This window comes from Nyctibius grandis, chromosome 8, assembly GCF_013368605.1.
Source record: "Nyctibius grandis isolate bNycGra1 chromosome 8, bNycGra1.pri, whole genome shotgun sequence".
NCBI lineage: Eukaryota > Metazoa > Chordata > Aves > Nyctibiiformes > Nyctibiidae > Nyctibius > Nyctibius grandis.
Window position 1 is genome coordinate 49,058,630 of NC_090665.1, and position 27,014 is coordinate 49,085,643.

The 27,014-nt window shown below is 42.1% G+C and overlaps 1 protein-coding gene across 2 annotated transcripts; it reads right to left on the reverse strand.

Moving 5' to 3' along the window:
• Positions 1-975: 975 nt before the first annotated feature.
• Positions 976-26,726, reverse strand: ANKRD13C (ankyrin repeat domain 13C). Of its 2 annotated transcripts, XR_011048679.1 has the most exons (14): positions 26,209-26,726; positions 20,771-20,812; positions 16,763-16,867; positions 15,709-15,794; positions 14,163-14,208; positions 13,226-13,292; positions 11,918-12,062; positions 11,026-11,157; positions 9,915-10,076; positions 9,092-9,171; positions 7,461-7,559; positions 6,736-6,836; positions 3,417-5,264; positions 976-3,184 (listed from the first exon to the last, which is right to left on the reverse strand). XR_011048679.1 is itself a non-coding variant. In XM_068406850.1 (13 exons), the coding sequence occupies exons 1-13, from the start codon at positions 26,558-26,560 to the stop codon at positions 5,134-5,136; spliced, it is 1,548 nt and encodes a 515-aa protein (XP_068262951.1). In that variant the 5' UTR covers positions 26,561-26,726; the 3' UTR covers positions 976-5,133. The 2 variants fall into 2 exon arrangements, 1 of the variants encoding a protein (XP_068262951.1); XM_068406850.1 differs by having other exon boundaries at positions 976-5,264.
• Between the last annotated feature and the right edge of the window lie 288 nt (positions 26,727-27,014).

Sequence of the window (27,014 nt, forward strand, 5' to 3'; positions counted from 1 at the left end):
TCGAGAAGTCCTTCATCAGAGCAAGAGCCAGGCTTGTGGCTGCCCCACTATTTACTGGTGTGTTGTAGCAACACAAAGGCCACAACTGCACCGTTTACCAAAAGCTTTGGTTTTAACTGGTAACGGTTTAAGCACTTCCAGTAACTCCAAACATGAGCTCTCCATACCCTTTGTAAACACGAGCTTTTAAAAGTTAGCAAATCCTTAGCTCTAGAGGAATGTCCTGATCTCTGCTCTTCAAGCTCAGCTGCTGATGCTTGCAGGAGGGCAGAAGAGCAATTCTAAGTAAAAAAACAAAAACAAAACAAACAAAAAAAACCACACACACAAAAACACAACAAAAAAAACCCAAACCAAAACACCTGCTCTAAGGCAAAAGGAAACGAGAAGTTCCAGGTTTTGCTCTCCAAGGCATCCCCAGTTCTCCTGAGAGGCTCCTGTTAATGACCAGTTGTCACATCTTGTTACTGAAATGAGTACAGCTCTGGCTTTAGGAGACAGAACTGACCTAAGTGTAACTCCTGAGCAGTTCAGCAAACTCAAAAGCTCTCCCTCCCTCCTGCCCAGGCTGCTGTTCCTAGACCTCTCCAGCTCCTCAGCTCCGGGGAAATGCCAGAGGCCGCTGTCCCTGTCCCTCCACCACCTCTGTTCCACTGGGTATTAGACGGTCCCAATAAAATCCTGGAGCTTTACAGAGGGTGAGGAACAGCCTAAATGCAGGATTTTATTTAAAAACTGACCCGTGAGATGCCCTCGCAGAGCGCAGCGGTGTGACCTGGTCCCCTCCAACCGAACCCTGCCCTGAGATGCAGCGTACGTGTCCTGAGGAGTGCTGTGACAGGAGAGTTACACGGGCTGGCACAGGTGGAGCACTTCCAGAATCAAACAGCGTATTTTGGTCTTTATTCTAACAAATGATACAACCAAAAATTACTATTAGTGAAGGTAAATTAAAAACATGGACCAGACAACTAGTAAAATGCAAAAAAAGTGACATTGTTTCCATGATAATTACAAATTGTAAGGAAAATAAATGTGAAACTGCAGCATTACAGGAGATTTGTTAATACAGATTAAATAATGCAGTTACCCTTGCATGAATTACAAATCAAGAACAAATACATTTAAAAAACAGACAGTTGCTTTGAATATCAACTTAACAAGGTGGGTTTCCAGCACAAATATATCCAGAGGTTTGTTTTTTTTTTTTTGTAAGAAATCTTTTCAATACATAAATCAAGAATTGCAGTAAAGTGAGTACAGTGACTGGAACAGCAGCTCCTTGCAAGGAAAAAGAAAACGCATTCCCTTTGCCACAAATTAAAGCACTAGTTTGGAAGACCAGTAAAACAGTTTGGTTAAGAAACAACCCGAGGAATTCTTTTGCAACAATTTCTTGTTTCAGTTTACCAAAATCGATGGCTGCCTTTTAATACTTATTCATAAAAAAAAAGTCACAGCCATCAGGAACAAGTTATGTGGCGAGATCAGAGGGAAACACCCCTTCGAACTGGCTGCTGCGCCCAGAGAGGCGCGTTTAGCTCCCCCAACACTGGGCCACCCGCTGCCACGCTGGGCCACCCGCTGCCACGCTGGGCCACCCGCTGCCACGCTGGGCCACCCGCACCTGCACGAGGCCAATGAACAAGTCGGAGCCAACACACTGCGCAGCACAAACGGGACAACCTCCGCAACGCCGCGGCGCGCCCACGCTCGCTCTGCAGGGCACCGAACCTGCCCTAACACCCAGCGTGGGTGAAGGAAAATAAGGGGGAAAACAAAAATGAAGCTCTGCTAGATCAATCCTGCTGGCAACACTAACTTCCCTAAAGCTTTCTGCGCAGGAGATCCGAGCAGTGAGGAGAGGGGTGCCCGCAGCACAGCTCTGGACCAGCCCCACCTCGCCCAGCGCTGGCCAGGCTCCGTGCAGACACATCCGTACCCACACACGCACCTTGTGTCAGCACGACACAAACACCCTCACAAACAGAACAAATCATAGTGGATAAAACATTTACATCAGTGTGGACAGTCACCACTAAAGCACTGCACCAGCACAGCTGCGCCACTGGGATCACCCCTCTTCACAGCTGTGCCACACGAGTCCCCAGGGTGGGCTCAGCCCAACGTCCCTCTCACCCATGAGGGTTCGTCAGGAAACCACGGCCCAAGAGTCCCCGTGCTTTAGGGTTCCCAGCTCCTCACTAGGAATGTTTCAGACAGAAAACACATCACCAGAAGCTGGAAGGAAATGTACCGAGAAACATTCACCGGGTCTTGCTTCACGAGGCTGTCACAGGAACCTGAGAGCAGCCCCTGACCTGGGAAGGACAACCTGGCTGGAGCGGGGTCACCCCGCTCCGCAGCAAGAGGAGAAGCAGCAGCAGGGGACGTTCACCGTAATAATGTAAAAAGAATAAAGTCAACCACATCTGCGTCCACTCTGCTGACACTCCAAATCAGAGCACGCCTCAATAGAGCAACCCACTCTAAAAAGTTTCTGCAAATCTTAAAATGTATCAAAGTTAGTGGCTGTGTAGTCACGAAGGTTAAAAAACCCCACAAAACCTGCAGCCAGAGTCCATGGACACCACAGAACACACTCCCACAAGCTGCAGTGGGATCGAGTCGGACACCTCACTGGCCACCAAAGATGACACAGGCTGTTCTATAGGCAGATGGAGACAGAACCCTCCTTTCACGTGAGGCTACACAAAAAGCTTTGCTCTTTCTTTCAAAGTCTGGAATCCAGCCCATCGCTGTATGCCCAAACACAGAGCTCCAGCTATGAACGCTCCCTCCCGCATCAGCCGGCTCTGCCACGGTCATTTGGGATAACCAAAAACCCAAAGGAACACAAAACCCACAGCTCCTCCCCTGCAATCCCAAGAAAAAGGATTTCTAACATTCACCTTATGGAAACGTTCTGCGTGTGCTGAGGTTTCCAAGGAACTCGGTACCCCTCCAGCACCTGCACTCCCAGCAGGCCCCCACCCAGCACACGGCCCGACCCAGCAGCACCACAGCAAACATCCCACCCTGCAACGGGTCCCTGTGAAAGAGGGCGACTGGACAAAGCTCGGTGTGGCCCCACTGGTGTTTAATCCTGACCTCCAGCACTGACAGGATAATTCAGCCTCTCTCGTTTGACCCTGGTCTCTCATGGTTCGGGTCTCAGCTGTTCCTAAGGAGAAGCACGAGCTGGGTGTCAATTTATACCATAGATTAAAACACTTCAGGAATTCATAATTACTTGGAAGAGCAAGTTCAACAGCCGCTACTGATACAGTACTTCAGAAGTAATTACAATTCTACATTTCCCTTTGCTTTTTTCCCCTATAGTTTTATTTTCAATCTGATTTTGCATTAGTAACTCCAGTGTATCGATCACAGGCTGCAGAGTGAGCGTTACCCACCTGTCAAACTCGCAGGTCTGTAGCGATGCTGGAAGAGGATCAACCTCAACTTCCCAGTTTATCTGCACTTTGCTGACAGGGATTCCCATGGGCCCTGCTGACACTGCACTCCTCCAGAGCAGCCTCTTTGGGTTGCACACAGATGGATGCCACAAGTGTTGAAGGAACATCTGCTTCAGCCCTGTATCTCCACGTCCCGTCGCTGTGCCTGACACGTCAGCTTTTATTGCCTTGGGATAAGCCACCTCCATGTGTCGCCTGCTTGGCTAGTTAGGCCAGTTACCTTCCCTAAGCATTGGTGGTACTCTTTATTATAAAGTTTGATACTTAACTCTATTGATTTCCAGAAAAAGTTTTAACTACAGTGCACAAAGAATATAACTTTGAAAATATTTACATTTTTGTACAATTACACCACAGCACTTTAATCTAAATTTCTTAATACAAACAAATAGCACCATCAGCCTTTTGCACAAATTCTTCCTAACCAACCAAAAAGCTGGATTATTGTCAAATTAGGAGACTGGAACCACTTGGAATGAGAATAAGCTCAAGAAGCCAGAGCACTGAAGCACCTACCTATTCAAAATATTGAGAGGAAGGAAATTAATCTGGAAACATCCTAAGCATTTGCAAATGAAATCTTCCAACGTGAGCCCTATTCAATGTGCACTACAATTAATTAACTTCAAGGGAAACTTTCTTATATGAAGATTTAATGCTTGAGCTTATTGTTCTAGTAACTCTTTACACACATCCCATGTTTTTGAGTGGCTGCTGGAGACAAATACGAGATAACCCAGTTGATGCTCAACCATTATGGAGCAAGTCTCCTAAGTGAATGTGACAAAAGAAGAAAAAAAGTGGCAATCGCCAACTAACGAACCTCTGTGATTAGCATGCTCATCAACACAGCATCAGGGACACAGCAGGGGCTTCCAGGCTGGCATGATGAAGAGGAGTCAGGCGCAGAGCCAACGGAAGGAAGATGAGCAAAGAGCTCAGTGACAAAACGAAGGGTTCTGAGACATGGATAGCACCACAAGGGGCCGCACGAAGGTGCTAGAGGAGGTACCTGCTTCCCTGCAGAGCCAGTGCTAGTTCTGAAGTGTATTGCAGTAGGAAAATGCAGTTGTTTAACGGATGCCATTTGGTTCATTCACCTACAGAAAACGCATTCCTTCTAATAGACGCTCACCTAACATTCAAATTACTGAACTATACATAATGATACATAGTTTACAATTCATGAAAACAAAGCTTGAAAGAATATAATATGGTCATCTTAAGTATGGTGGGATGTTTTGGAGGGCTAATATCCAGCTAAGACATTTCACCTTTTATGCTAATGGTCCAGGAGTGCTTTTTGTATCACCAAGAAATGTATAAAATTTAAAAACGAATGACAGTCCTCACAGCTGTTAAATATTCTCAGGGTCATCGAGGTGTCAGACTACCACGCTTGCAGTACTGGACATACAAAAGTGTGAGGGACACATCAGGAGACTGGCTGTAAATCAGGAACTAGATTAGATGCCCATTATAGTGAGTATCAGTACATCAGTCATTTGATGCACGTTCCCTTTTCTTCTGGATTATTAAGTTTATCCCTTTCTTTGTGACCCACTTTTCTATCTATATCTGTGGGCTATTTGCATCCCTTTGCTTTCACTGTGGTACGCTGGTATTGTTATTCACCATTAACCTTCCAGTTTGGTTAGAGGTCAGGAAAACGGCTGGGGTCCTCCTTGTAGTCGTCAGGAATAGTGAAGATGGAGTCATCAAACTCATCGTAACGGAACTCCTGAAAAGTCACAGTGGCTGTGATGGTGGGAAATACAGGAATATCTGGATGGGAAGCAAAACAGGACAGTGAAGAGCACAGAAATACAGGGTTACCCATCATTACCCTGAGCATGGCAACACCACCCAACTCAGCACACCATCCAAAACCTGTTAATGTTATTCATTCAGTGGTTTCCCTTTCTTGATGCAGACTGATGCCAAGGTGCTGTGAACATACAGATTAATCTCTTAAAACAGAGGATCTGTTGAGGTGTTGGAGCGAGTCCAGAGGGCGACCAAGCTGGGGAAGGGTCTGGAGGGTCTGACCTGCGAGGAACGGCTGAGGGAGCTGGGGGTGTTTAGCCTGGAGAAGAGGAGGCTCAGAGGTGACCTTAGTGCAGTCTACAACTACCTGAAGGGAGGTTGTAGCAGGGTGGGAGTCGGCCTCTTCTCCCAGGCAACTAGCGATAGGACAAGAGGACACAGCCTCAAGCTTGGCCAGGGGACGTTCAGGTTGGACATCAGGAAGCATTTCTTCTCAGCAAGGGTCATTAGCCATTGGAAGGGGCTGCCCAGGGAGGTGGTGGAGTCACCATCTCTGGAGGGGTTTAAGAAAAGCCTGGACATGGCACTTAGTGCCCTGGTCTAGTTGCCATGGTGGTGTCAGGGCAATGGATGGACTCGATGATCCCAGAGGGCTCTTCCAACCTCACTGATTCTGTCATTCTGTGATCTCAGCCTGAAGATGACACAAGGTGAACTAACCTTGCCATTCATAGGCTTCAGCTGAGCAAATCCACGTGAAAAGCAGCAGCTTTTAAATGTTTACTTTAAAATATAACCCTTCTCCAGTTTGAACTGAGGTTGAACACTTACGAGTTATCCTCAGTACAACTGGCTTGCCTATGAACTGACTTAATGAGCTCAGCAAAAATTAAAACCTCATTAAACAGAGCTGTGCAAATATGACAGGAGGCAGAATATAGTGTGTCCAGAACTGTGAGCTTAAACAGCTTACTGGCATGCAAGGTACTATTACTTTTTGGCAGTTTATGCTGTGATAATCTACACCACCAATAAATTGCTCTACACGTTTCCATTTGTTAAGTGTAATAGTTTTCTATTTATTTGTAAGTGAACAATGTATCACCAGTAATCCTTGAGGAAAAAGAAACACAAAAATGCTACAAAATACTTAACTCATGACTGACATCAGTCTTTAACACATTCAGCATATCTACATTCCTCTTAGAGCAAGACCCTTGCACTAGGAAAATGTGAATTACAGAGCACTCTTCCTGACTAGGACTATATTCACCTTTCAGCTGCAGATTTCCTACGTAATGTTACTTCCACTAACTTCACTACGTTCCCCTGAAATCTACAGCAATGTTGTAGAAATTTTCTTTAACAGCAACACACTCTTATGTAAGAGAGTTATTTTCCAAAACTCAACAAATTCTCAACATACTGCATGAATAGGTACACACATTTTGGAAATAAAAAGCCACGAGAGTTGTTGTAGTCATCTTACCTAATTTCACAGGAAAGCCTGGTGGGAGCTTCATTTGAACAAATTCTCTAAGTTTGTTAAAGTGCTTGAAGGGTGCAATTACTTCTAAAACATTCAACAATCTGAAAAGGAAAACAGATTTCATTACAAATTCTTGTTTCACAAGCTTTCCCCTCGAGATAAAAATGACCCAAAGAGCAAGGTGATAAAAAAGGAGCTGAAAAATTACATCATGCTTATACACCCATCTCCTTAGAGCTTATCAGCACCTTCATGTTCAGTTCTTGGTGATCCATATCATATTACCACAGGCGTACAAATAAACATCAAGATATTAATTTCTTGTCCTCATTTTACCAAGGGACTGAGGCACATAGTGCCACCCCTCTTCTCCACGGACATAAGGAACCTGACACGGTTTGTGTTGGTTTAGAGGACGTAACTTTGTGCTAAAACTTATGGGCAAAAACGTTTTAGAATGCTGTGGAGTGAGGCACATCAGTATTGCAAAGAGTTAATGATAAAAGTCTTATCAAGGAAGATAAGCTCCTGGCTCTTCCAACAACAGGCACACCAGCACCGAGGTCTCTAATTTTAAGTTTGCTTGCTCAACAGCATGACTTCATTCACAGGTTTTCAACTGCCAAATTCCCCTATCTGAAGACACGAAGAATTCTGCAGTTCATCAACACATTAAAACTTTTCCTACATAGGAATAACATTCATGGCCAGTAATTCTGACTTACGATTCAATTCCTAAGGGAAATTCCTGGCTCATAGCTATCGTGGCTTTGAAAGTTTTCTTGCTTTCTTTGCAGACGAGCTCTCTGCCCAGATGAGGAGCTCTGTAAGGGGGAGGGCAGAAACAGTCAGTTTTTCTCTCAGTGAAGCCTTGGTTTTACAGGAAAGAAGGAAGACACAGGTTTGAAAACGTCAGTAAAAAATCCCCTACAATAATGCAAATACTTTAAAAGTAAAAGCTGTGCACAGTAAAGACAAGTCAGTGACCATCTTAATACAGATTACTCCAAGTTCTGCTAAAGTGGGAGGCAAGACAAAAACAGGCAGGGAAACGACTTAAGAAAAATCTTCAAATCCTTCCTCATAAACATTATATCAATAAACACTATAGAAAGACATGACAACTACCCAGAACTATATACAGCTGATTTCAGACGTTAATTAAAACAGTCTATATGTGAACAAAGTAGCAAGCTGAACTAGAAAAAGGTGAATTTGCTTTCAGCCTAAAATATGAAACAATCTCAGAGAAAGAGGAGAAGTTACTCTACTATCACTGCAAGGCAATACTGGAAAACACAGGAGAGAAAGTTCTGTTATATGAGAGGAAGAGACAAGTAGCAAATAAGATAACAAATCTTTTCCTCTTTTACTTTATATTAGCTAGAAACCTAGATTCCCCACTAAACTCCCTTCAGTTAATCAGATTATTAAAGCAAAATCTTACTACATAATTTCTGTCCCAATAGTAATAGCTGTTCAAGCACAACCTATTTATTCTGATCGAACATTCACTCTATCTCAAATACATTAACAATTAAATTAGTTTTAAAAAAACTAAAAAAAAACCCAAAACAGATCCACGTGCCTTTTTAGTAAGCCTGTACTGTAATACCATCATATTCCCGGTAATATCTGACTATAGGCTGATCTAATATTTTTGGAGAAAGGACTTTTATTATTGATACTTAAGTGACACTCAATACACTTGTTGGTCCTCCACTCAACAGCTAGACAGCATGCAGTCCTAGAGAATAAACTCAACTGCTTGCATCTTCTACAAATGAAGCTACTGTAGATTAATTAAGTTATAGCTGTTTGTTGCCTAGTTACACACCTAGAGAAGAGTGTCTTGCAAAGACCTAGCCGGTACTAGGAGATCTGTATGTCCTTGTATTCCAGAAGCATGCATTTCTGTACACTGCCGCTGCTACTAGAGTCTCACTAAGTCATAAACTTATTTTAAACATGGTGAATTGCATTATTTATTACTATCATAAGTAAAGATAAATGAATCACAGCAATGAATTTGTCAAAAATCTTCTTTAAGGAAAAGTCCAGCTTAGATGTGCATATTTCCAAAATGTTTAAGTTTCAAGCCACAGGTATCAGGTAGATGCCCATCCAATATTTTTATCACTAGCTGATGCAACAATACTGTTTATGTATACAGGTATCAGCTTCCCAGCCAGCCTACTGAGAGACACCAAACCCAACATTCCTCTGTCCCTAGAAAACTATAAACAAAAAGCACCCACAAACTAGAGAACACACAAAAAAACACCCACCAAAACCCCCAAACCAATAATATAAAGGTGTCTGTGGAAGTTAATGTCAATAAACCAAAAATACTTACTTTCCATTCTCAGCAGAGATGTACTCCTCCCACGTAATTGTGTTGGGTGATGGTGGAGTGAGCGACTGCCGTCTGACAGGCTGTTCAGAAAAACAGGTCTTAACTGTTGATCTTTCCTTATATTCTCTTAGAATTTTGCCATTCAAAAGATACAACTGTACGAACAGCAATATAGCTTATCCAGTTTGGAGCTGACACTTCCCTGGGCTTTTCCATCTCCTGCTCTTACTCTCATAGTCTCCATTGAGGTATTTGGCCTCAAACTGTATTTTACACAGAAATTGGCTGTTTTAACACATCAGTTAATCAGTTCAAGTGTCTGAATGACAAGTAACAAAGCACAAGCTAATACAGAAATAAATTAGTCGTTTTTAAAAGGCTGTATGCATGTTCCCAGATGATGTCTGGCTCATTCTGAATAGCTCTTGATTTCATGGTGATAATAACAGGCTTAGGCCATTTTAATGGAGCTAAAGGAAAACATGAGTGAAAAGAAAACCAGAAAGGCATTCTAAACAATAAACATTGCATCTAAAAGAACTTAAAGGGATTTGCCACAGCCAAAACCATCATCTTTTACTGACAGACGAATTAAGACTTAAATATCCAATATAATCACAGAAATTTCTTAATGTGTGCACTGATTAGGATAATTCATTAACGTATTACCATGATTATACTTGTAGATCATATTTATTATTTAAAAATTAAGACAATCAAAATAGAATAAAAACATTATCTATAGATTTTGCTAAATGACTGGTGTGAAAATTATTCTCCTATGCAAAAAATCTACACACTGTGAAGAATTACTTAAGTATACCTCAAAATTTTGTTCCATTAAGTTGCCACCTTTACTCAGGCTCTCCATGATAGCTTTATTTCGAAGAATATCCTCCTCACTGAGATGTTCTCTTCTTTTCCTTGATTCTAATACAAGTCCATTAACCAAGTAGAAATCTGCCAGAAAGTTTCCTACTCTTTCCTGTATGAAAGGAATTGGACATGAATGACTCAGAGAAGATAAAATAAAACCATTTAAATTCTCGTATATCCAAATAATTGCACTTCAGTGCAGTAAGATAACTTCAGGATTGAAATGTGGTCATTTACACAACCAACAACACGAGCTATCAGTGGACAGCCCCAGTGAGGTATGTACAGCACAAATGCAAGAACTCCATCAGGAACAGATATTTCACATCAATGGAAACTTTTAAAACAGAAAAGATTGTTTAAGAATTTAAGAGTGGCCAAGGGAGATCTGACTAAAACTCCCTTGAACATCAAGCTGTATTAAAGGATAATTTACACATGGAGAATATGGATTTGGTATTCAAAAGGAAAAAAGTTGTGAAACACTAGCTCAGATGAAAACCTGCAATGAATGGCACTAGCTGAACAGATCCAGATGAAAACAAAATCCTTCAGAGCTAATCACAAGATAGCCATTTCCTACTCACAGAAGTTACGACAGTGGCCATTTCAATTTTTCACAGCTGAGAACTTGTACCTCAGTCAGACTGATAACAGGGAAAGGAAGACCCAAAGGAACTACCCAGAACACTCCCATCTGCCTGCATTTCTGACACAGGAGTGCACAGAATCCTTCCTGCATGTCCTGGAATGAATTTGCAAAGACTATATACTCCTACAATGAAGTAATTTTCAGTACAATCTGTTCTCCCCCCTGCCTACAGTTTGTTACGTTTCTTCCAGGCTACTTTTTTCTTACGAAGGTAGCCCAGCATATATATTCTATGTGGTCAAACTAGTGACAATTTTTTGGGGGAGTGGGTAGCAAGAGACATTTTTCCCTTGTCCTGAACACCTTATTCTTTTAATCCTTCTTTCTTCCCAACCACATCATCATAAGGCTGTCTGAACTATTTTGGCTCCAGTAATGCAGTCTGTGAAGATTTCTTTCAGCTTACTGTTTTGTCTTCTCGAAAAAGCCATCCCGTCTGGGCACGTGTGAAGGTAATTGATTTGGTTGATAATGTTGCTGAGTAAATATCACTGCTCATCAAAATGTCAACCTCTTCTTCTGTTTCCATCTCAGATTCCTAGAAGAAAAAAATCCCAAACACTGAACAGAACTTAATAATAATGATTACTACTTCTTCTAAAAAAAAAAATAATTAAAAAAAAAAAAAAATCAATAAACTTTTTCCTTTGGAACTTTGCCCAGAACTAGCATTTCCTGAATTTTCAAACTGTTTTATATAAGCTCTGGCCAAATGGTTACCAAATAGTTTAATCTGAAATATTAATGCAAAGAAAGCATCCAAGTGTGATTTATCCAGAAGCTCAGCAGCCACAGCCCTTCCACAGGCAAAGATCCATATGCTTAAGTGACTGGTGGATAAAGCTATAATTAAACACTTGACTAAATACAAGGGGTCTAACAAGTCATGCCCTTGCATTGTTAACAACTAAACTGGCCACAAAGTGACTAAATGGATGCAAAGCAGTGGCAAGCAAGCTTGAAAACCCACCTGAGGACACCTAAACTAAGCCCACTGGAAAGATTAAAAGTAGAATGTGTCACAATTTAAAACATATTTGCCTATTCAGAACAATAAAAGATTTTTCCAAGAGATTCACACTCTAGCTTTTTCCTCATTTAGGAGTCTATTCAAAAGCACTGTTTTTCATAACAGAATTTTATGTCACCTGCACAGCTTAAGTTACAACAACTGATCAAAAACTTCTTTGGTTTGCATTTCTTTGGAGCTTGTTTGGGTCTTTCCCAGAGGCACGTTTTGTTTAATAAAATAAGTCAGACTTCTGAAGTAAAAGCCCCACATTCTCCCAGATCTTTACCTCATGATGTATTCGCTGGTAAACTTTTTGTTCATTGTCTAAAACTACAAAAGATTCAGAGGGTGCGGCATCACCATTAAAAATGAAGCTTAAATCCCCTCGTTGGCACTTCATGTCGGTAAAGTCTATGAGAGTTGTGTCCAGCCTGTGAAAATATACCAATACTTTAAAAGAAGTTACCCATAAACACTCAAATACACTAGTACATTCAGTCTGCAAGCTGGTTTTATTTTTTTTAACCACAACCAAACACACCAAGGCCTACACTTTCATAGAATATTTCATAAGTGAAGCCTGGATGCAGAAAAAAAATTGCTATTAACAAGTTTCACATTATAACATCTCTACCATTATAAACGTATTCCAAACTATTCTTACACTAACTTCATAGGAAAAGGTAACATTTTCTTCAGAAAACTTTATTTCCAAACTGCCAGCATGAGGCAGCAACAGAATTTACGTGGCCAGTATGTGTTACACATTGAGAAATACAACTACTCCGTGTGATCAGCATCCTGTTCTACTAGAAGCAGCCACTGATTTGAGTAACAATATTAGGACATGACCCAAATTTTGGAGTGGACTAAGAAACAGACTGATTTTTTTTTTTATTTGACTTATTTTAGTTGCTATTTCTATTCTTTCCCCTCAACTACACAAAAGAAATGCTTCTGCTGACCTGAATAACTAGAAGATGGAGCCAAGGACAAAGATCTTGCCTCTTCTCCCAGGCAACTAGTGATAGGACAAGAGGACACAGCCTCAAGCTTCACCAGGGGAGGTTCAGGTTGGCCATTAGGAAGCATTTCTTCTCAGCAAGGGTCATTAGCCATTGGAAGGGGCTGCCCAGGGAGGTGGTGGAGTCACCATCTCTGGAGGGGTTTAAGAAAAGCCTGGACATGGCACTTAGTGCCCTGGTCTAGTTGCCATGGTGGTGTCAGGGCAATGGTTGGACTCGATGAGCCCAGAGGGCTCTTCCAACCTCATTGATTCTGGGATTCTGTGATCTCTCTAGCAATTCGTATCTGTTACTGCTAGAATAGATGGTTCAAGAACCTGAATTTAGTGACCACTTCAGCTCTAAGGGGGACTGCTTGATACTCATCATATGCTGGCCTCTGATTTCAAGAAAGAATCTGTAGCTATTTCCACTCAGTGCCAGTCTCATAAGAGCACACAGAAATGAGAGGGGAAAAAATGGTCTCAGACTCCAATCTGACCTAACAAGTCAATTCATACACCTATGCTAACAGCTTTAATAGAACAAAATTTTCTACATATTTTACACACTGTAAAATCAGAACTTACCTGATATTTATACCTTGTTTGTGTATTTTACATGCATCAGAAGGCAGAATTCGGGAGAGTAAAGGCACTAAAGGAAGGGAGAGAGAAGGCGATCAGGACATTGAGGTTCCTCTGCAAAGTATTTCTATTTATACATCAGTTTGAATCTGGATGTATTTTAATGCAAACACAGCACACCCATTTTCCATCACAATCTCAGTTCAAATACAACTGACTAATATCAGAGTTATTTCTATTCAATAACTGCAAAACTGATTTGTAATTGTACAGACTACTTTCAGCATCAGGACATGATTTAAAATGTCCTCAGCCACAGCTAAATCATTTATAAATTAAGAAGGGATGCCTTGGAATGTTCTGACATTATTCAGACATGTTGATCATTGTCAATATATTTTTGCTAATTTATTTAGGTTTTTCTTCTACAGATGAGGTAGAAATTGAGAAAACACTATGCAGTGTCTCTTTGTTATAAAAGAAACTTCAAGGTGCAGCTAGGGTTTGAAGAACCTACCACAGAGTTGCACTGAACTGACAGTCACCATTCAGAGTACAGGCTGAAATTCAGGAAATTAACTGCCCCAAGTCCAGTTACTCAACTAAATTGTTCAAACCACTGCTCTACAGTGACACCAATCAACCAGACAGAGACATTTTAATAGTTTACCCTTCTAATAGTCAATTTCTTACAGTAAACAACAGCTTGTTCCCCCTCACCTTGTGTCACTGGATTACAGACTAGAACTCGGCTCCAAAAATTAATAAGCAAAAATAATTCAGAAAATCGTTGTCTGTCCTTTCTTTATAACTTAGATCTTGAGAACTGGATTGTGAGTTTCCCACCACGCAAACCAGAAGAGAACTTAAGCTTGAGAGAACAAGCGTGCTGAAGACTGATTCTATCATCTCCCTACGAAAGGAACATGCAATTGCTTACCCCAACTTTGAAAATCCCAGTGAAGCTCTAGATAGAAGTCACCTAGCTGAGATGAAAAGAAGAATATATTAACAAGCTTTTTAGTTGAAATGATAAAGGTAAAATTTGCTGAAAGACAGGCAGAAGTTGTGTTTTGCCAAACAAAGAAAACCTCTTCTCTAATGTTGGTATTTGAATTTACACTGAGCTTAAATATTTCCAAAGCGTTAACTAGAGTAGAATCAATAATGATAAAATTACATAACTCATTTGAACTACCCATTTTTAATGAATTTTTAAAAATAATAATTTACACAGCTATTAAACCATGGATTGTATAAGATTTATTATAAATATGTGTTTACAAAAAAGACCTATGGAGCTCTTTGTTTGCTTTGATTGATCACCTCCAACCCCATGGAACTATATGTTCTGGCTTAAATTAATGAGTCAAGTTTCAGCGAGGAGCATTCACATACACAAATTCCAGTTTGCCTACTGGAAATATGCTTAAGTCATTATATATAAATTCCTTTACCTCCATAAACACATGCCAGCCAACTCCTTTAAACTGTATGCAAAGCAAAAGCAAAGCAAGGGGTGACTTGATTAAAATCAGCAAATGTTGGTAACACACTGAGGTGCCCACATACTTCCACTCCACACAAGAAGGAAGATATGCAACCCTAGGCCAGGTCTTGCACCAGCAGGAATAAGGGACAGCAGAGCTGTTTTAGTAAGGCTGTGTCTGCTTTCTGTTTGCTCTCATACAAAAACTGAAAGCTTTTCACTTCTAGACAGACAGCAGGTTGGTTTTTTTCTTGGATCAATGGAAAACATAGGAACATTGGTAGAGCGTGTTCATAGAGTATCACTGACACAGCTGAGCTCAACTTTTCAGACGTATGGTTTAATTAACTTAAGATAAATAGTTGGTTTTCTACAAACCCATTCATATTTTACCACTTGACTAGGAGAAGCTCACCCCACCTGAAGGGAAATAAACACCTATGTTCTATAACCACAGTTTTAGCACACTAGCAGCAGTTTGAAACTGAGCTTTTCTTCTTGGTTTCCCTAAACTGAGGAATGTTTCACTGTGCTCAAGAACTGGCTGCTGCACGTAGATGGAGAATTAAACCAAAAAATCTCATTCACTACTAAGCAAGAAAAGAAAGTGTCATTCATGATTGGTGACTAAACAAAACCAGTAAATTATTCACCAAATCAAAAGATTCAAGAAAGCCTTAAAAATCTAATTAAATAAAGGATGTATTTTTAATCTGTATTTAACTTTTAGATTGCAAAGACGACTAGGTCTGTCTCACATAAACCTTTCTATTTCAATGTCTAGAAGTTGGGAAGGAAATATTATCTTAAAAATACATATAATTCTGTGACCCCTTAAAATGGATACTGTAAGCCAAGATTGCTATTAAGAGCAAAAGAGATTTGTAAAGGCAAGTAAAAAAAAAACTTTTTCACAGTTTGCCAGAGCATCCATACTAAGAACATAAGCCACTCCTTTCCATCACAATCTGTTTTGGTCAACACAACTTGACCTTACCTCTTTCAGGGCTTTTAATAATCGAGGTCGCTTTTCTTCAACACTTTCCCTGGACTGCTGTTTCAGCTTCCTTAGGAGTGCTGTAACTGAACAGAAATTAACTATAAGGTAAAGCTTTCTATTTGTTAATTACAGGTTAGTGTCATTATTTGACATCTTAAAAAAAGAAAAAACAATGCAAATGTAACATTTCATCAGACTTTGGAGAAATTCCAAGTTATAGTAATTATACATAGCCTACTCCAATCACAACAGGAAGAAAAGCCTCAATAATTCTGTGATTCTGTGAATAATTGTTTGTAATATAAAGAATACAGTCATGTCAAGAGGTCTTTTACATGCCTATTAGTAAACGTGTGGGTACACATGTATGTTATTGAACACGAGCCTACAGACTGCATGACATCTACTCCCACTGAGAAAACTCTTTAGTAGTGAGGAGCTGACATGCAGAATGTTGTTAGTATATTACAAACTAGTGCATTAATATATTAATAATATACTAATTATATATAACATCTAATGAGTTTTCTGCTATGGGACATGGTAATACCAAATAGTATTAACATCCACTAGTGAGGAGCAGTAGAATAATTTCCCCTTTACTACTTCATTTCTCTAGTGATTAAGTAATCACTATACTTGCCTACTGGCCTGCTGAGATGCAACATAAATGCCAACTGATACATCAAATACACATATGACCACGTGGAGCAGTTCCATTTAGATGATCCCATACAGCTACAATCCATTCTGACTTGTAACTCCAATTTTCAATAGAGAATGTCAGTTTATAGCTTTTACAGGCACTTTCAGCAAAATCTTAACTCCACTTAGCATTGTGTCCTAACGCAATTTCTTCCTTATCAAGGAAATGGACACGTGTAGAGCTTGTCATATCATATTTAAACATTAAAAACTTCATCTGATTAAGATAAATTCTTCAGAGAACTAAAATAGGAGTATTATAAACACCCCTTTATTATAAAAACCTTTATTTTCCTGTTCTGAATGAGGCCTCAAATTCTGATTAACTGGAAGCAGAGCTTCTTACTCATTTGTCTGTCTCCATAGCTGATGGCTTCTGCAAGAGGGCTCCATCCCTGAGCATTTTTCACCTTTACTGGAGCATTATGGGCTAAAAGCAAGTGGGCACATTCTGTAACAAAATAATAATAATTATTTACAGTAAACATCAAGGACATAGCACTATCATTCATAATAAAGGAAGCAACAATAAAGCAAAAGTAGTAGATATTCAATATATTAAACAGGTTATCAAAGTACATCTCTGGATTCTGACTCAAACTTTAAACAAACAAAAAACATTTATGTAAGTATTTACAGCACTTCCCTGTTAAATATTAGCACTGAGAACATAATTGGTGATCAACCACCAATTACATAACCACTGAAGAAACGTCCCTTCTGCTTCTTATAGTTTGCTTTTTATAAAGCTGTATTTCTGCATGTGCATATACACACACACAACTTTGTAACAAATATTTTTAAAACATTACGTCAGCTCTCTCTACTTCATGCACAAAACCACGTACCAAGACACCCTTCATGGCCTTCCACACATGGCAGTTGTGCACCGTCTTCCCCCTCTCTCTCTCTCTGCCCCCTTCGCCCAAAGGTCAATGTTGAACTGATTTTCTAGAAATGTGCACGGAGACACAGACTTTAGGCAACTCTTGAGAACATCACGGGTACAGGAGGCAGAGAGGAAGCTGTAGCACTAACACATTTCCATGTGCTGTAACATCTCGTGGTGACATGGCATCTAAAGCAGGCAAACAAGCACGCTCTGAGCTAGGAAAGCCTCAGAAGATGTGCACAACGGGCTGTACAACAGGCTTTGTAGGACTAACGATGTGGATATCTGGAGGACTGGTAACAGAGCACACAACTCATGGTCCTGTGCTCCAACAGAGAGGTACACTTGCAACACGGTACATTTTTCATCAACAGCATCAGTAACAGCGTGCATCAATGCTGTCCCTGATGCTCAGCAGGCACACGCTGTGCCGGGAAAGCAACATTAACATCTCATCAAAGCCACAGAAGTTCCTAGCAGAGTCACAGCGCAACTTGCATTCCCTTCTCTGTCTACAGGTAAAAGGTGATGGTGGACTGACAAACAGTCCTTAAAATTAAGGAGAGAAGCAAGCTTTCAGTGTCTCCATGTTTTGAATAAGCTGTCCTCATTTGAAATGGTTCTTCAGTTTCTAACTACAGAAAGTTTCCTCACCACATCTCATTAAAATCAACCTGACCCATCTGCAAATGATAGAGCAGCACCACGCTGGAGCTGTAGGCTGAAGAAACGCCTCATTACAAATAGGATGTGCAGGCATGAGGACAGAGGAACTTCCTGGATTAGTCTCCTGCTGGAGGTGTTACAGGAAACTGTACGAGTCATTCCAGATGCAACAGTCGTGAGTCACTGGCAAGCACAGTGGGAAGGAAGAGATACTTCACCAGCTTTTGTGGTAAACAAACAAAAGCCCTGACTACTTTGTCAGCAAACACAGAGAGGTATTTTTATGGTTGCTTAAATACAGTGCCTAACACAGTAACAACACTGCACAGTGAGCAGGAAAATGAGCTTGCATTTACCAGCCAGATTACGTTTTCAGTTAAACAAACAGGATGTAAATTCACCCTGCACTTCAGAAAAGGCTGGCTGCAATGCTGCTGTGTACAGCTGAACACTGTGTATGCATCACCCCAGAAAGACAGAACACTGACCTTCGATATCAACGAGACAAACTAGCAAGGTAGGAGAGGACCTGGGGTTCTTGGTGGATCAACGACTATGTAGGATTCAAAGTCCAAACAGTAAAACCAGGTATTGTGCTGGATGTCGTGCACAAATAGCCCTGCTCTAGGCAGGCTAGACAAAGGGTCACCACAAGCATCCTGAAGGGTTTAGGGTTTTACACACAGGATGGCTGACTATATGGAATGAAGCCAAGAGGTGAGCCAAAACTGAAATCCATAACGTGCAGCCAGTGAGAAAGGGAGTAGAGGGAAGAAATGTCTCTCCTCTCCTCACTATACTATGCACGAGGACAGCCCATATTCAAGTAACCTGCCAGCACTAAATAGATTGCTTTTTATCCTAGAGCTGAAACATAAAATAACCAAATTTTAAGAGACTTGGAATGAATATTCAACCATGCTGAATTAAAGTTGATAAACTCTTTTCTACCTGTTTAGTTAGAAGCAGCATCTTTGATCAAAATTGTTTGTATTTATGAACGTGGTATGACACTTGTAGCTATATGGGAAGTGTCCCTTCGTGACAGATAATTGCCTTTTAACCAAAACCACACCACCCCTTCCACACCCAACAGTGCAAAACTTACCAACTAACGACGGTGACAGACTAAAGCTTGAAACAAACACGGCAATAAGGCACAACAGAAGTCACCTACATAGTGGATCATCATTGCTTGAAAACACAGGGGAAGTAGTTACAAAACTAAAATCTATCTTACAAAGAAAAATGCCTTATTTAAGGCTGAGAAATTAAAGCCTTCTGCCTCTGTTTCCTTTGGCTGTTCCAAGTCTAGGACCCTCCCTGGAAAACAGCAGTTCTGATAAAGCACTATTTTTCACAAGTTGCAGAAACCTCCTATCTGTGACTTCTCGCAGGCAGGCACTTGTACAACACATTTGCCTCATGGCTGTCTCAAAAACTTTTGGCACATCTTTTTTATTTTCTTCCTTTTTTTTTTTTTTTAATTTAAAAAGTATCACAGGCCAGACCAATATTGGCAGACTCCAGCAAGCTCTATTGCTGCTTCTTCTGCACAGGCCACCTCTCTCCCTTCTTCCTTCAGAATTACTTCCCACTCTCTGTGATCTTCAATCACTTCATAGGTACTACCAAAAGATCCTAAGACAGCTCACTGCATCGCCTGCACTCCCCTCTCCAGATCTGTCAGGTGCTTTGGTTAACCACAGCTCTCTCATGGAGCAGCACCACGGACCAGGCAGAGGACTCGCACGGCTGAATGAAGCCAAGCCATTCTGGTTACAGCAGTGAAAAAGAATTTTAATGTCACAGAGACTGAACAATCCTACTCCAGGGTTTCTTCCCAGTCTTGAAACGTGTCTACGTCTATACTTCCTATTTGAATTAGAAATTTAAATCCTGTGCCTTGAAATTCTGCTGTAAAGAAATGCTCAAAGGGTATGTGAATCCTCGAAACCATCGTGAATAAAGAGGCTGCGAGGTTCTGTAGGCTGTCCTGTGCCCTGCACAGGGCAGCCCTGACACGAGGGAACAGCTAGGCAGTGCGTCAGAATTTCCAATCAAGGGAGTGAAGGAGTATGCAAAAAGCAGGCGAGCGATCACACTTCCACTCAGAGTCATTCCACTCTAGAGGATGTTATTCTGACTCACGTTATTGGGAAAACACTACACAGGGTTGTTCAACACCTCTGGTGAGCAGATCAGCAACAAACACAGTCACACCAATAACCAGAAAAGTTCTGACAGGGAGAAAGGATATGATCACACAAGCAGAAATTAATAACCCTTCCCTACCATGAATTAATTGCACATTAAAATAGAGATCTGCCTGGACCAAGTCTACACATACTGAATACATCCCTCTGCTTCAGCCACCTGGACACCAAAGGGGAAGCAGGCTTGCATACACCTGCCTCCACTGCTTAGAGTTGTTCCTCAGTCTTCTGTGGTATTTCAAGTTTCCCAATTTCCTTCTAAATCTGCAAAAAGAGAGGAGCTGTGTCCACACACCATTCTTATTCTAGGCTCATAAAGAGTCCAGCTGCTACAACTCCTTTCCACCCTACCCCATTCCCTACCTAGCTCCTCGATTTTGGCCTAAAGAACAGCTCTGATTTCTTCTCCAACTTTTCTCTTCTAAATCTGCGTGGCATCTTCTGTTCAGAAAACCTCACCTTTGAACCAGCTGGAAGCACAAGATCACGTTCAGGAAAAAATGAAAAATCTTTTTTTTTCCTCTTGCCCCTAAGCCTTCAGGATAATTTAAGAGCTAACATAATTGATGGTTTTACCTACCTTTATGTCCCAACATCACAGCAAGATGCAAAGGAGTGTTTCCTGAAATAAATAATAGAAATAAAAAGATATTAGATTCAATTCCTTCAGGTGTTTGCACATACAACTCAAACGTTACGTGTTAAGAAACTACAGTTACATGGACCTAACCAAGGAACACACTAAAATACACCAGAGTAGTCACATTTTTCTCAGCAAACATTTGGATTACACTTGTTAAAATAAATATATCTGAGACATTTCATGGGCCAAGAGAACTTTTTTTTAATGACATCTTGAAACTTACTCCAGCCAAGGAGGTCCAATTGTATCTTCCAGAAAGAGACAGCCCAAACCTCTATGCTTATCATGGTCTGAAAAGTCTATTTTTACAAATAACATATCTAGGTTAAAAGCTGCTCAAAGATATGATACTGATGAAAGTGTTAATAGTCTATTTTATTAATTTTTCAAAGATTTAGCATAAAATTTTTACTAATGCAGTATTGGACAGATTGTGAAGTAACAGTAACTTCACTACAAAAAAAGCCTTTTGGTTATTTTAATGCCTTGTTTCCAAAGAAAGCTTCTGAGATTACTAGCAGATATCACAAACATGACCCTATTTCCCTGGCTATGCTATGACATTTTGTACTTCTGTCCTTAAATGTGCACTGTGAGGTACAGAGAGTTGTTTTTCTGGATCAATGCTGCTACCAGAATTCTGACACATTTTATTTACGTAGCTTAAGGACTCAAAATTCTTCCATTTAACTGTATTACTCTGTTTATATGTTTAAACATTTTCTTAGTGGAGTTAGAAAAATTGCTGGAAAACAAATTTCTTTTGCAATTACAACGAATGCACTTGATTTTAGGGTTACTTTACAGCATCACGTTAGCAATAAGTACTTGCTACATGCAAAGGATGATGCACTGTACATCTAAAAGATCTGTTAATAGATTTTGTAACTTCTGTGAGCCAAAACATAATTTAGAATACTGGATGCAGCCATTCTTTGTTAATCGACTGAAATAATAAAGTTATTGAGGAACAAACTTGAGAACAAGCCAAACACATACTCAGAAAATTCAAATTATGCAAGCCAGGGGTAAACGCTCTCCTCACCTGATCAAGCACTTCAGTGGGATAGATACATAAAAATAGCTCTACACTAAGTTTTCTCCTACATTAATAAATTAAATTAAATAAATTCAAATTTAAAAAAACACCCCACCTTTCAAACAGTGAATAAAACAGAGCCAGACAGCTCCAGCAGCTATGACAGCTTGGTACACCAGCAAGAAACAACCAAACAGAAGCTACCCAGGCCCCTGACAGCTTTCCTGAGAACTTTATTGGATTTAATTCAGCCGATAAGCCGGAAGAGCAGTTGTGCGACAACACACATCATTTCAAAACCCCTCTGGACAAGGTTCTGAGCAACCTGATGTAACTCTGGTGTCCTCTCTGCTTTGAGCAGGAGGTTGGACCACATTAGCTCCAGAGAGCTCTTCCAGCATACATTTTTCATGTACTCAATGATCACCTTCACACCAAAAAATATGCAATTCAAACACTAGATAGGAAATTTGGATACAGCAGACAAGGGGGAAAGGAAGAGGAGCATGCAGAAAAACAGACAGTACAATAACCAAGAAAGCACAGAAACTAGAGTCTGTCGATTCCAGAGGAAAAATAATAAAAAGCTATTGATGAGGAAGCTGAAAAATACCTCCTGGACCCTCTCCCCAAAGGAAAAGTGTCTCGGCAAAAGCTGAGACACAATGCTAGCTTTGGCACATCCAAAAATCAAACCTGGAACAGCATTTTGCCCAGTTCCATCACTAATCATGTGTCTTAAGAGCTGATAAACCTGGGGAGGTCTTGATGCTCTTTGGGCCACACAAAATGGGGTTTATCAATAGCAAATTTAACTCCGACTTATCAAGATAAGCCATCCAAACTGTGTAAGGTTGTGTGTCACAAAATGAAGAGGAATGGTGAGGAACCACTCAGCTCATAGAAGGCCTCCATGCACCCTTCAGGTTCTTCGGCCCAGCAGGAGAAAGGGACAAGCTGTTCAAGCAGAAAGACTCCTCTTTTGTCTAACCATAGTCTAAGCAGAGGTAAGCTTTTGCTCTGCCCAGGAAAACTGAGGGAAGACAAATGCCTTGGAAAAGATGAGACCAGTGCTGCCACCATCTCCCATCAAGGAAGAACCACCAACCATCAACACTGAGTAGCAGCAGCAGAGCTTATCAGGGTCTGAAGTGGGCAGCAGCCAGAGACTGTCCACACATTTCATCCAGAAACCCAGCTGGCTGGCAGGTACAACGGGACAAGTTACCTTCTGCTCCTTTGGGATAGACGGGATCTGAAAATGTAAACCCAATCCCAGCAGCTGCTGAAACAGAGCCACACTACCACGTCCTTGCTAGCATTTGGATGATAAAAGTCCCAGACTGACTTAAATTATTTAGTACCAGTATTTACAGGACTCAAAGGGAATAGCTCCGCTGCAATTCTATCACACTGCAACTTCAAGTTCCACAGATCCTAAAATACAAACCATGATTAGTTGCTTCAGCAAGAACAGCTGTGGCTCCTCCAGCGCATTTACTACCCAGAGCACACAGAGTAATTCTAGGTAAGATTAGTCTGATGGAAACAAATGGTGAACTTTAACACTAATCAATTTTTCCCAGCCAGTGCACAGTGCAACTAAGCGTTTCTGCCAGGATAGGCAAGGGGGTGGGAGAGGGCAGCTTCACTTCTTTCAGTTGCATGGATGGTCTTAACAGCTTGTGGTTTCCAATGAACCACAGCACAAGCCACAGCAGTGAGCGTTAGATTCCATGGAAACAAGGAGCTTTACAGGAGACAGCTGCTGGAGAGAGAGAAGGGTGCAAACACACACCTACACAGCTCACCTATGCAAGAGAGCTGTCATAAAAAGGGCACTGTAAATAATTAAGTGGCTGACGTAGTTTTGATGACTTCCACGCAATTTAATCATAACAATAACACGTTTGATGTGATCATTTCTAGTCACTGACTACAGCATGAACGGGCACATACTTCAACAGTTACAATCAAATTCATTCTCTTTTGGCAACAGTTTGATTCACCATATAAACAAATCTCCTTTCCCTTCTGCCTAAAGACAACTTCATCCATATCTCTAGCTTTGGGCAACGAGCATAGACGCTTCCCTCCCCAAGTCCTACAGCCTAGAGGGCCTTATGAAAGCAGTGATACAACAGCGCCTGAAATCCTGCACGTGCAAACAAAAACTGCACAAAAACGCACACAAAATACAGTGCTTGTCCACACGCAGGTGCATGTGCAGCTTTAACCTTTCGTTAGGCATCTGGCACACCTACAAGGAAGCCAAGTCTGCTTTCCAAGAGTAACTCAGAAATAAGATTTGTCTATTCCAGAATATAACATGTTTTTACTCTGAATACATGTTTAAGCTCTTAAATGTACAGTATAGTAAAAATAAAAGTAATTTAACAGGTATACATACACACTGCTCCCAATAAACTCATCTTTTTTGGAATAATGATACTGGCCTTCCAATGGGTAATGTTTGAGGTTAACTCAGAGAGGAAGGCAGGCTGCACCCAATTTACAGACACAGAGTTTGTTTTATCAGAACACCAAGAGTTTAACATCCTACAGGACTTGGCTTTTCTACACTTAACCACACACCAAAAATGGGACTGAATTATAAACAATAACTTACTAGAAGTTCCTTCTCCCCTCTGTCACTTCCTTATCATCTACTAGGATTCTGCTGGCTTATTTCTGAGTGCAACTGTAAGATGAAGTTATCCCCAAATAACTCACAGTTCAAATATGTAAACAAGAGACCAATGGATTCAGGCAGAAAGAAAACAATAACAAGGAAATATTAGTCAGGCCTTTGGTATGGCAAGACATCAAGGGGTTTGTTGTTGAGGGTTTTTTTGAAAACTTAATAGCAAAGGAACACTCAAAGTAAAAACGTGGAGGAAGATAATGAGACAGAAATCCCCAAAGTGTTCCTGCTGCAAACAGCACTGAGAAAGCACACAGACGTTCATCTGAATTTTTTTTCTATATGTGCATAGGCATATATATATATATTAAAAAAAGGATTGCATCAATGTTTGTGATACACATTGAAGATGACGGTGCAGCAAAGATGGGTCAGGAAGCGCCTTCGACACAAAGATATTAAGCTTATTATGATGAGTTATTTGATGAGGAATTGGAGGAGGTGTAGGGGAGAAGTCAGCAAAAGGAATACACTAAGTGAGAAAATTTCTTCCCAAGTCTGTTGCTTTCATTCTACCAGTATCTGCCGCAACGTTTGGAATGAAGATGGCAGGATAAATATATCTGCAGCTATATTTATAACAACATACTTAGAAAACGTTATGACAGTTGTAAGAAATACTCCTTCATGTCTTGATTGAGAAAACTGAGCTCTGTATTACTCCACATAGCGTTTCAGGGTGCCTAATGTTATCACAGACATGGCTTTTAATTCCCAATTACATTATTCTTCCCACTGTACCAATCCCAAAGATCGCTCTACCTTAATGTTCCTTTTTATTTTACACAGGACAATTAAGTAAAACAAAGGGAACATTTATCTCTTAATCATAAAAAGAACGTAACTGTACCCTTTAATCACAACTTCTCCAGACACCACATACGGTGTAATTTACCATTCTCCAGTAGAAACTTATCGTGTTACTCTTCAAATAGGTAGGAAACGTAGAGATGAAAACTAACCATGAAACTTTAGCTGACTTGATAGGTTAATTTATTTTTTAACAATGTAAAATATTCCCCAAATTAAACATATTCTTTTAAGATGTCCTAGAAAGATTTTAAATACCTATGCACTAGAGTAGCATGAGGATTGTATTTCCACCTCTGCTACTGCCACTTCTATGACCAAAGCAAGCTTGCAGAGGAGCAGAAAACAATATTTTGACTCTTTCAAATCCCAGAACTAAAGCATTTTTAAAAAAAAGTTTTGTTTTTTTTTTAGCCTGGGGGAAAAAACAAAAAATATTACAGACAGTTCCACCAGTGACAGACACTTTTAAAAAAATAGTATTTTTTTTTTAAAACGAAGCAGGTTTCTGGACACGAAGCAACACCCGGCAGGAGGAAGCTCCCCCAGCACCGCGCTGTCACAGAGCCGGCACTGTGCCCACTCACATCGCGCAAACCCCAAGGATTTTCCGAGCGTGGGGCCGCGCTGCTCCGCACACCCCACCGCCCCCCGACCCCAGCAGACCCCGCCGCCGAGCCGAGCCCTCAGGCCGAGCGGGAGCGAGCGGAGAGGCCGCGGCCCCCGCCGAGCCCGGGGCAGCTCCCCTCAGCGCGGCGGCAGGGCCGGCCGCCCCCTCCCCGCCGGGCCCCGGGCCCGCCCCGCCGCCCCCCGGCCGCTCACCGTGGCTGTCCTTCTGGCCGATGCCCTGCGTGCGGATGAGGGCCGAGAGCCGCCTCACGTCCCCCTTGAAGACGCACTCGTGCACGGGGAAGTGCGCCGGGCACCTGTCGGGCTCGGCGGGCGGGCCCGTCCCGCCGGCCGCCGGCCCCCCCTTCAGCGGCAGCCGGTGGTGGTGGTTGCTGAAGATGCGGTGGCCCCCGGCGCGGCCGCCCTTGCCGCTGCTCCCGCGCCCGCCGGTGAAGATGCCTCCGGGCGCGGCGGCCGCCTCCTCCTCGCCGGGCGCCAGCAGGTCCCCGTCCTCCTTGCTGGGCTTGTGGTCCCTGCGCAGCGAGCGCAGCTTCTCTCCGGTCATCGCCAGCGGCGGCCCCGCGGGCGGCGGGGCCCCGCCGGGAAGGCTCGCCGCAGCCGGAGGGTCGATGCGCTCAGAGCCGCGGCGGCGAGTCCCGTCCCGTCGGCATCCCCCGCCAGAAGCCCCCGCAGCCCGCCCGCCCGCGGGGCCCGCTCAACGGCCCGGCGCCGCCGCCATCTTGGCCGACTGCTCCCGCGAGAGGCGCGGCGCGAGGCGAGACTTCCCCGCGCGCCGCGAGAATACGTGGAAGGCGGGAAGAAGGGGCGGGAAGAAGGGGCGGGAAGAAGGGGCGGCGGGCGGGCCCCGCGCTGAGGGGGGCCCGCGCTCTCCTCGGCTGGGCGGGCCCCGTCAGGTCCCCGTGAGGGCCCGGCGCTCCCACCAGCGGGCCGTCCGCCGGGGCAGGAGCTCGCCGTTCGGCCCTTGAGGTGGCTGCAATTCAGAGGGGGCCGTGCCTTCC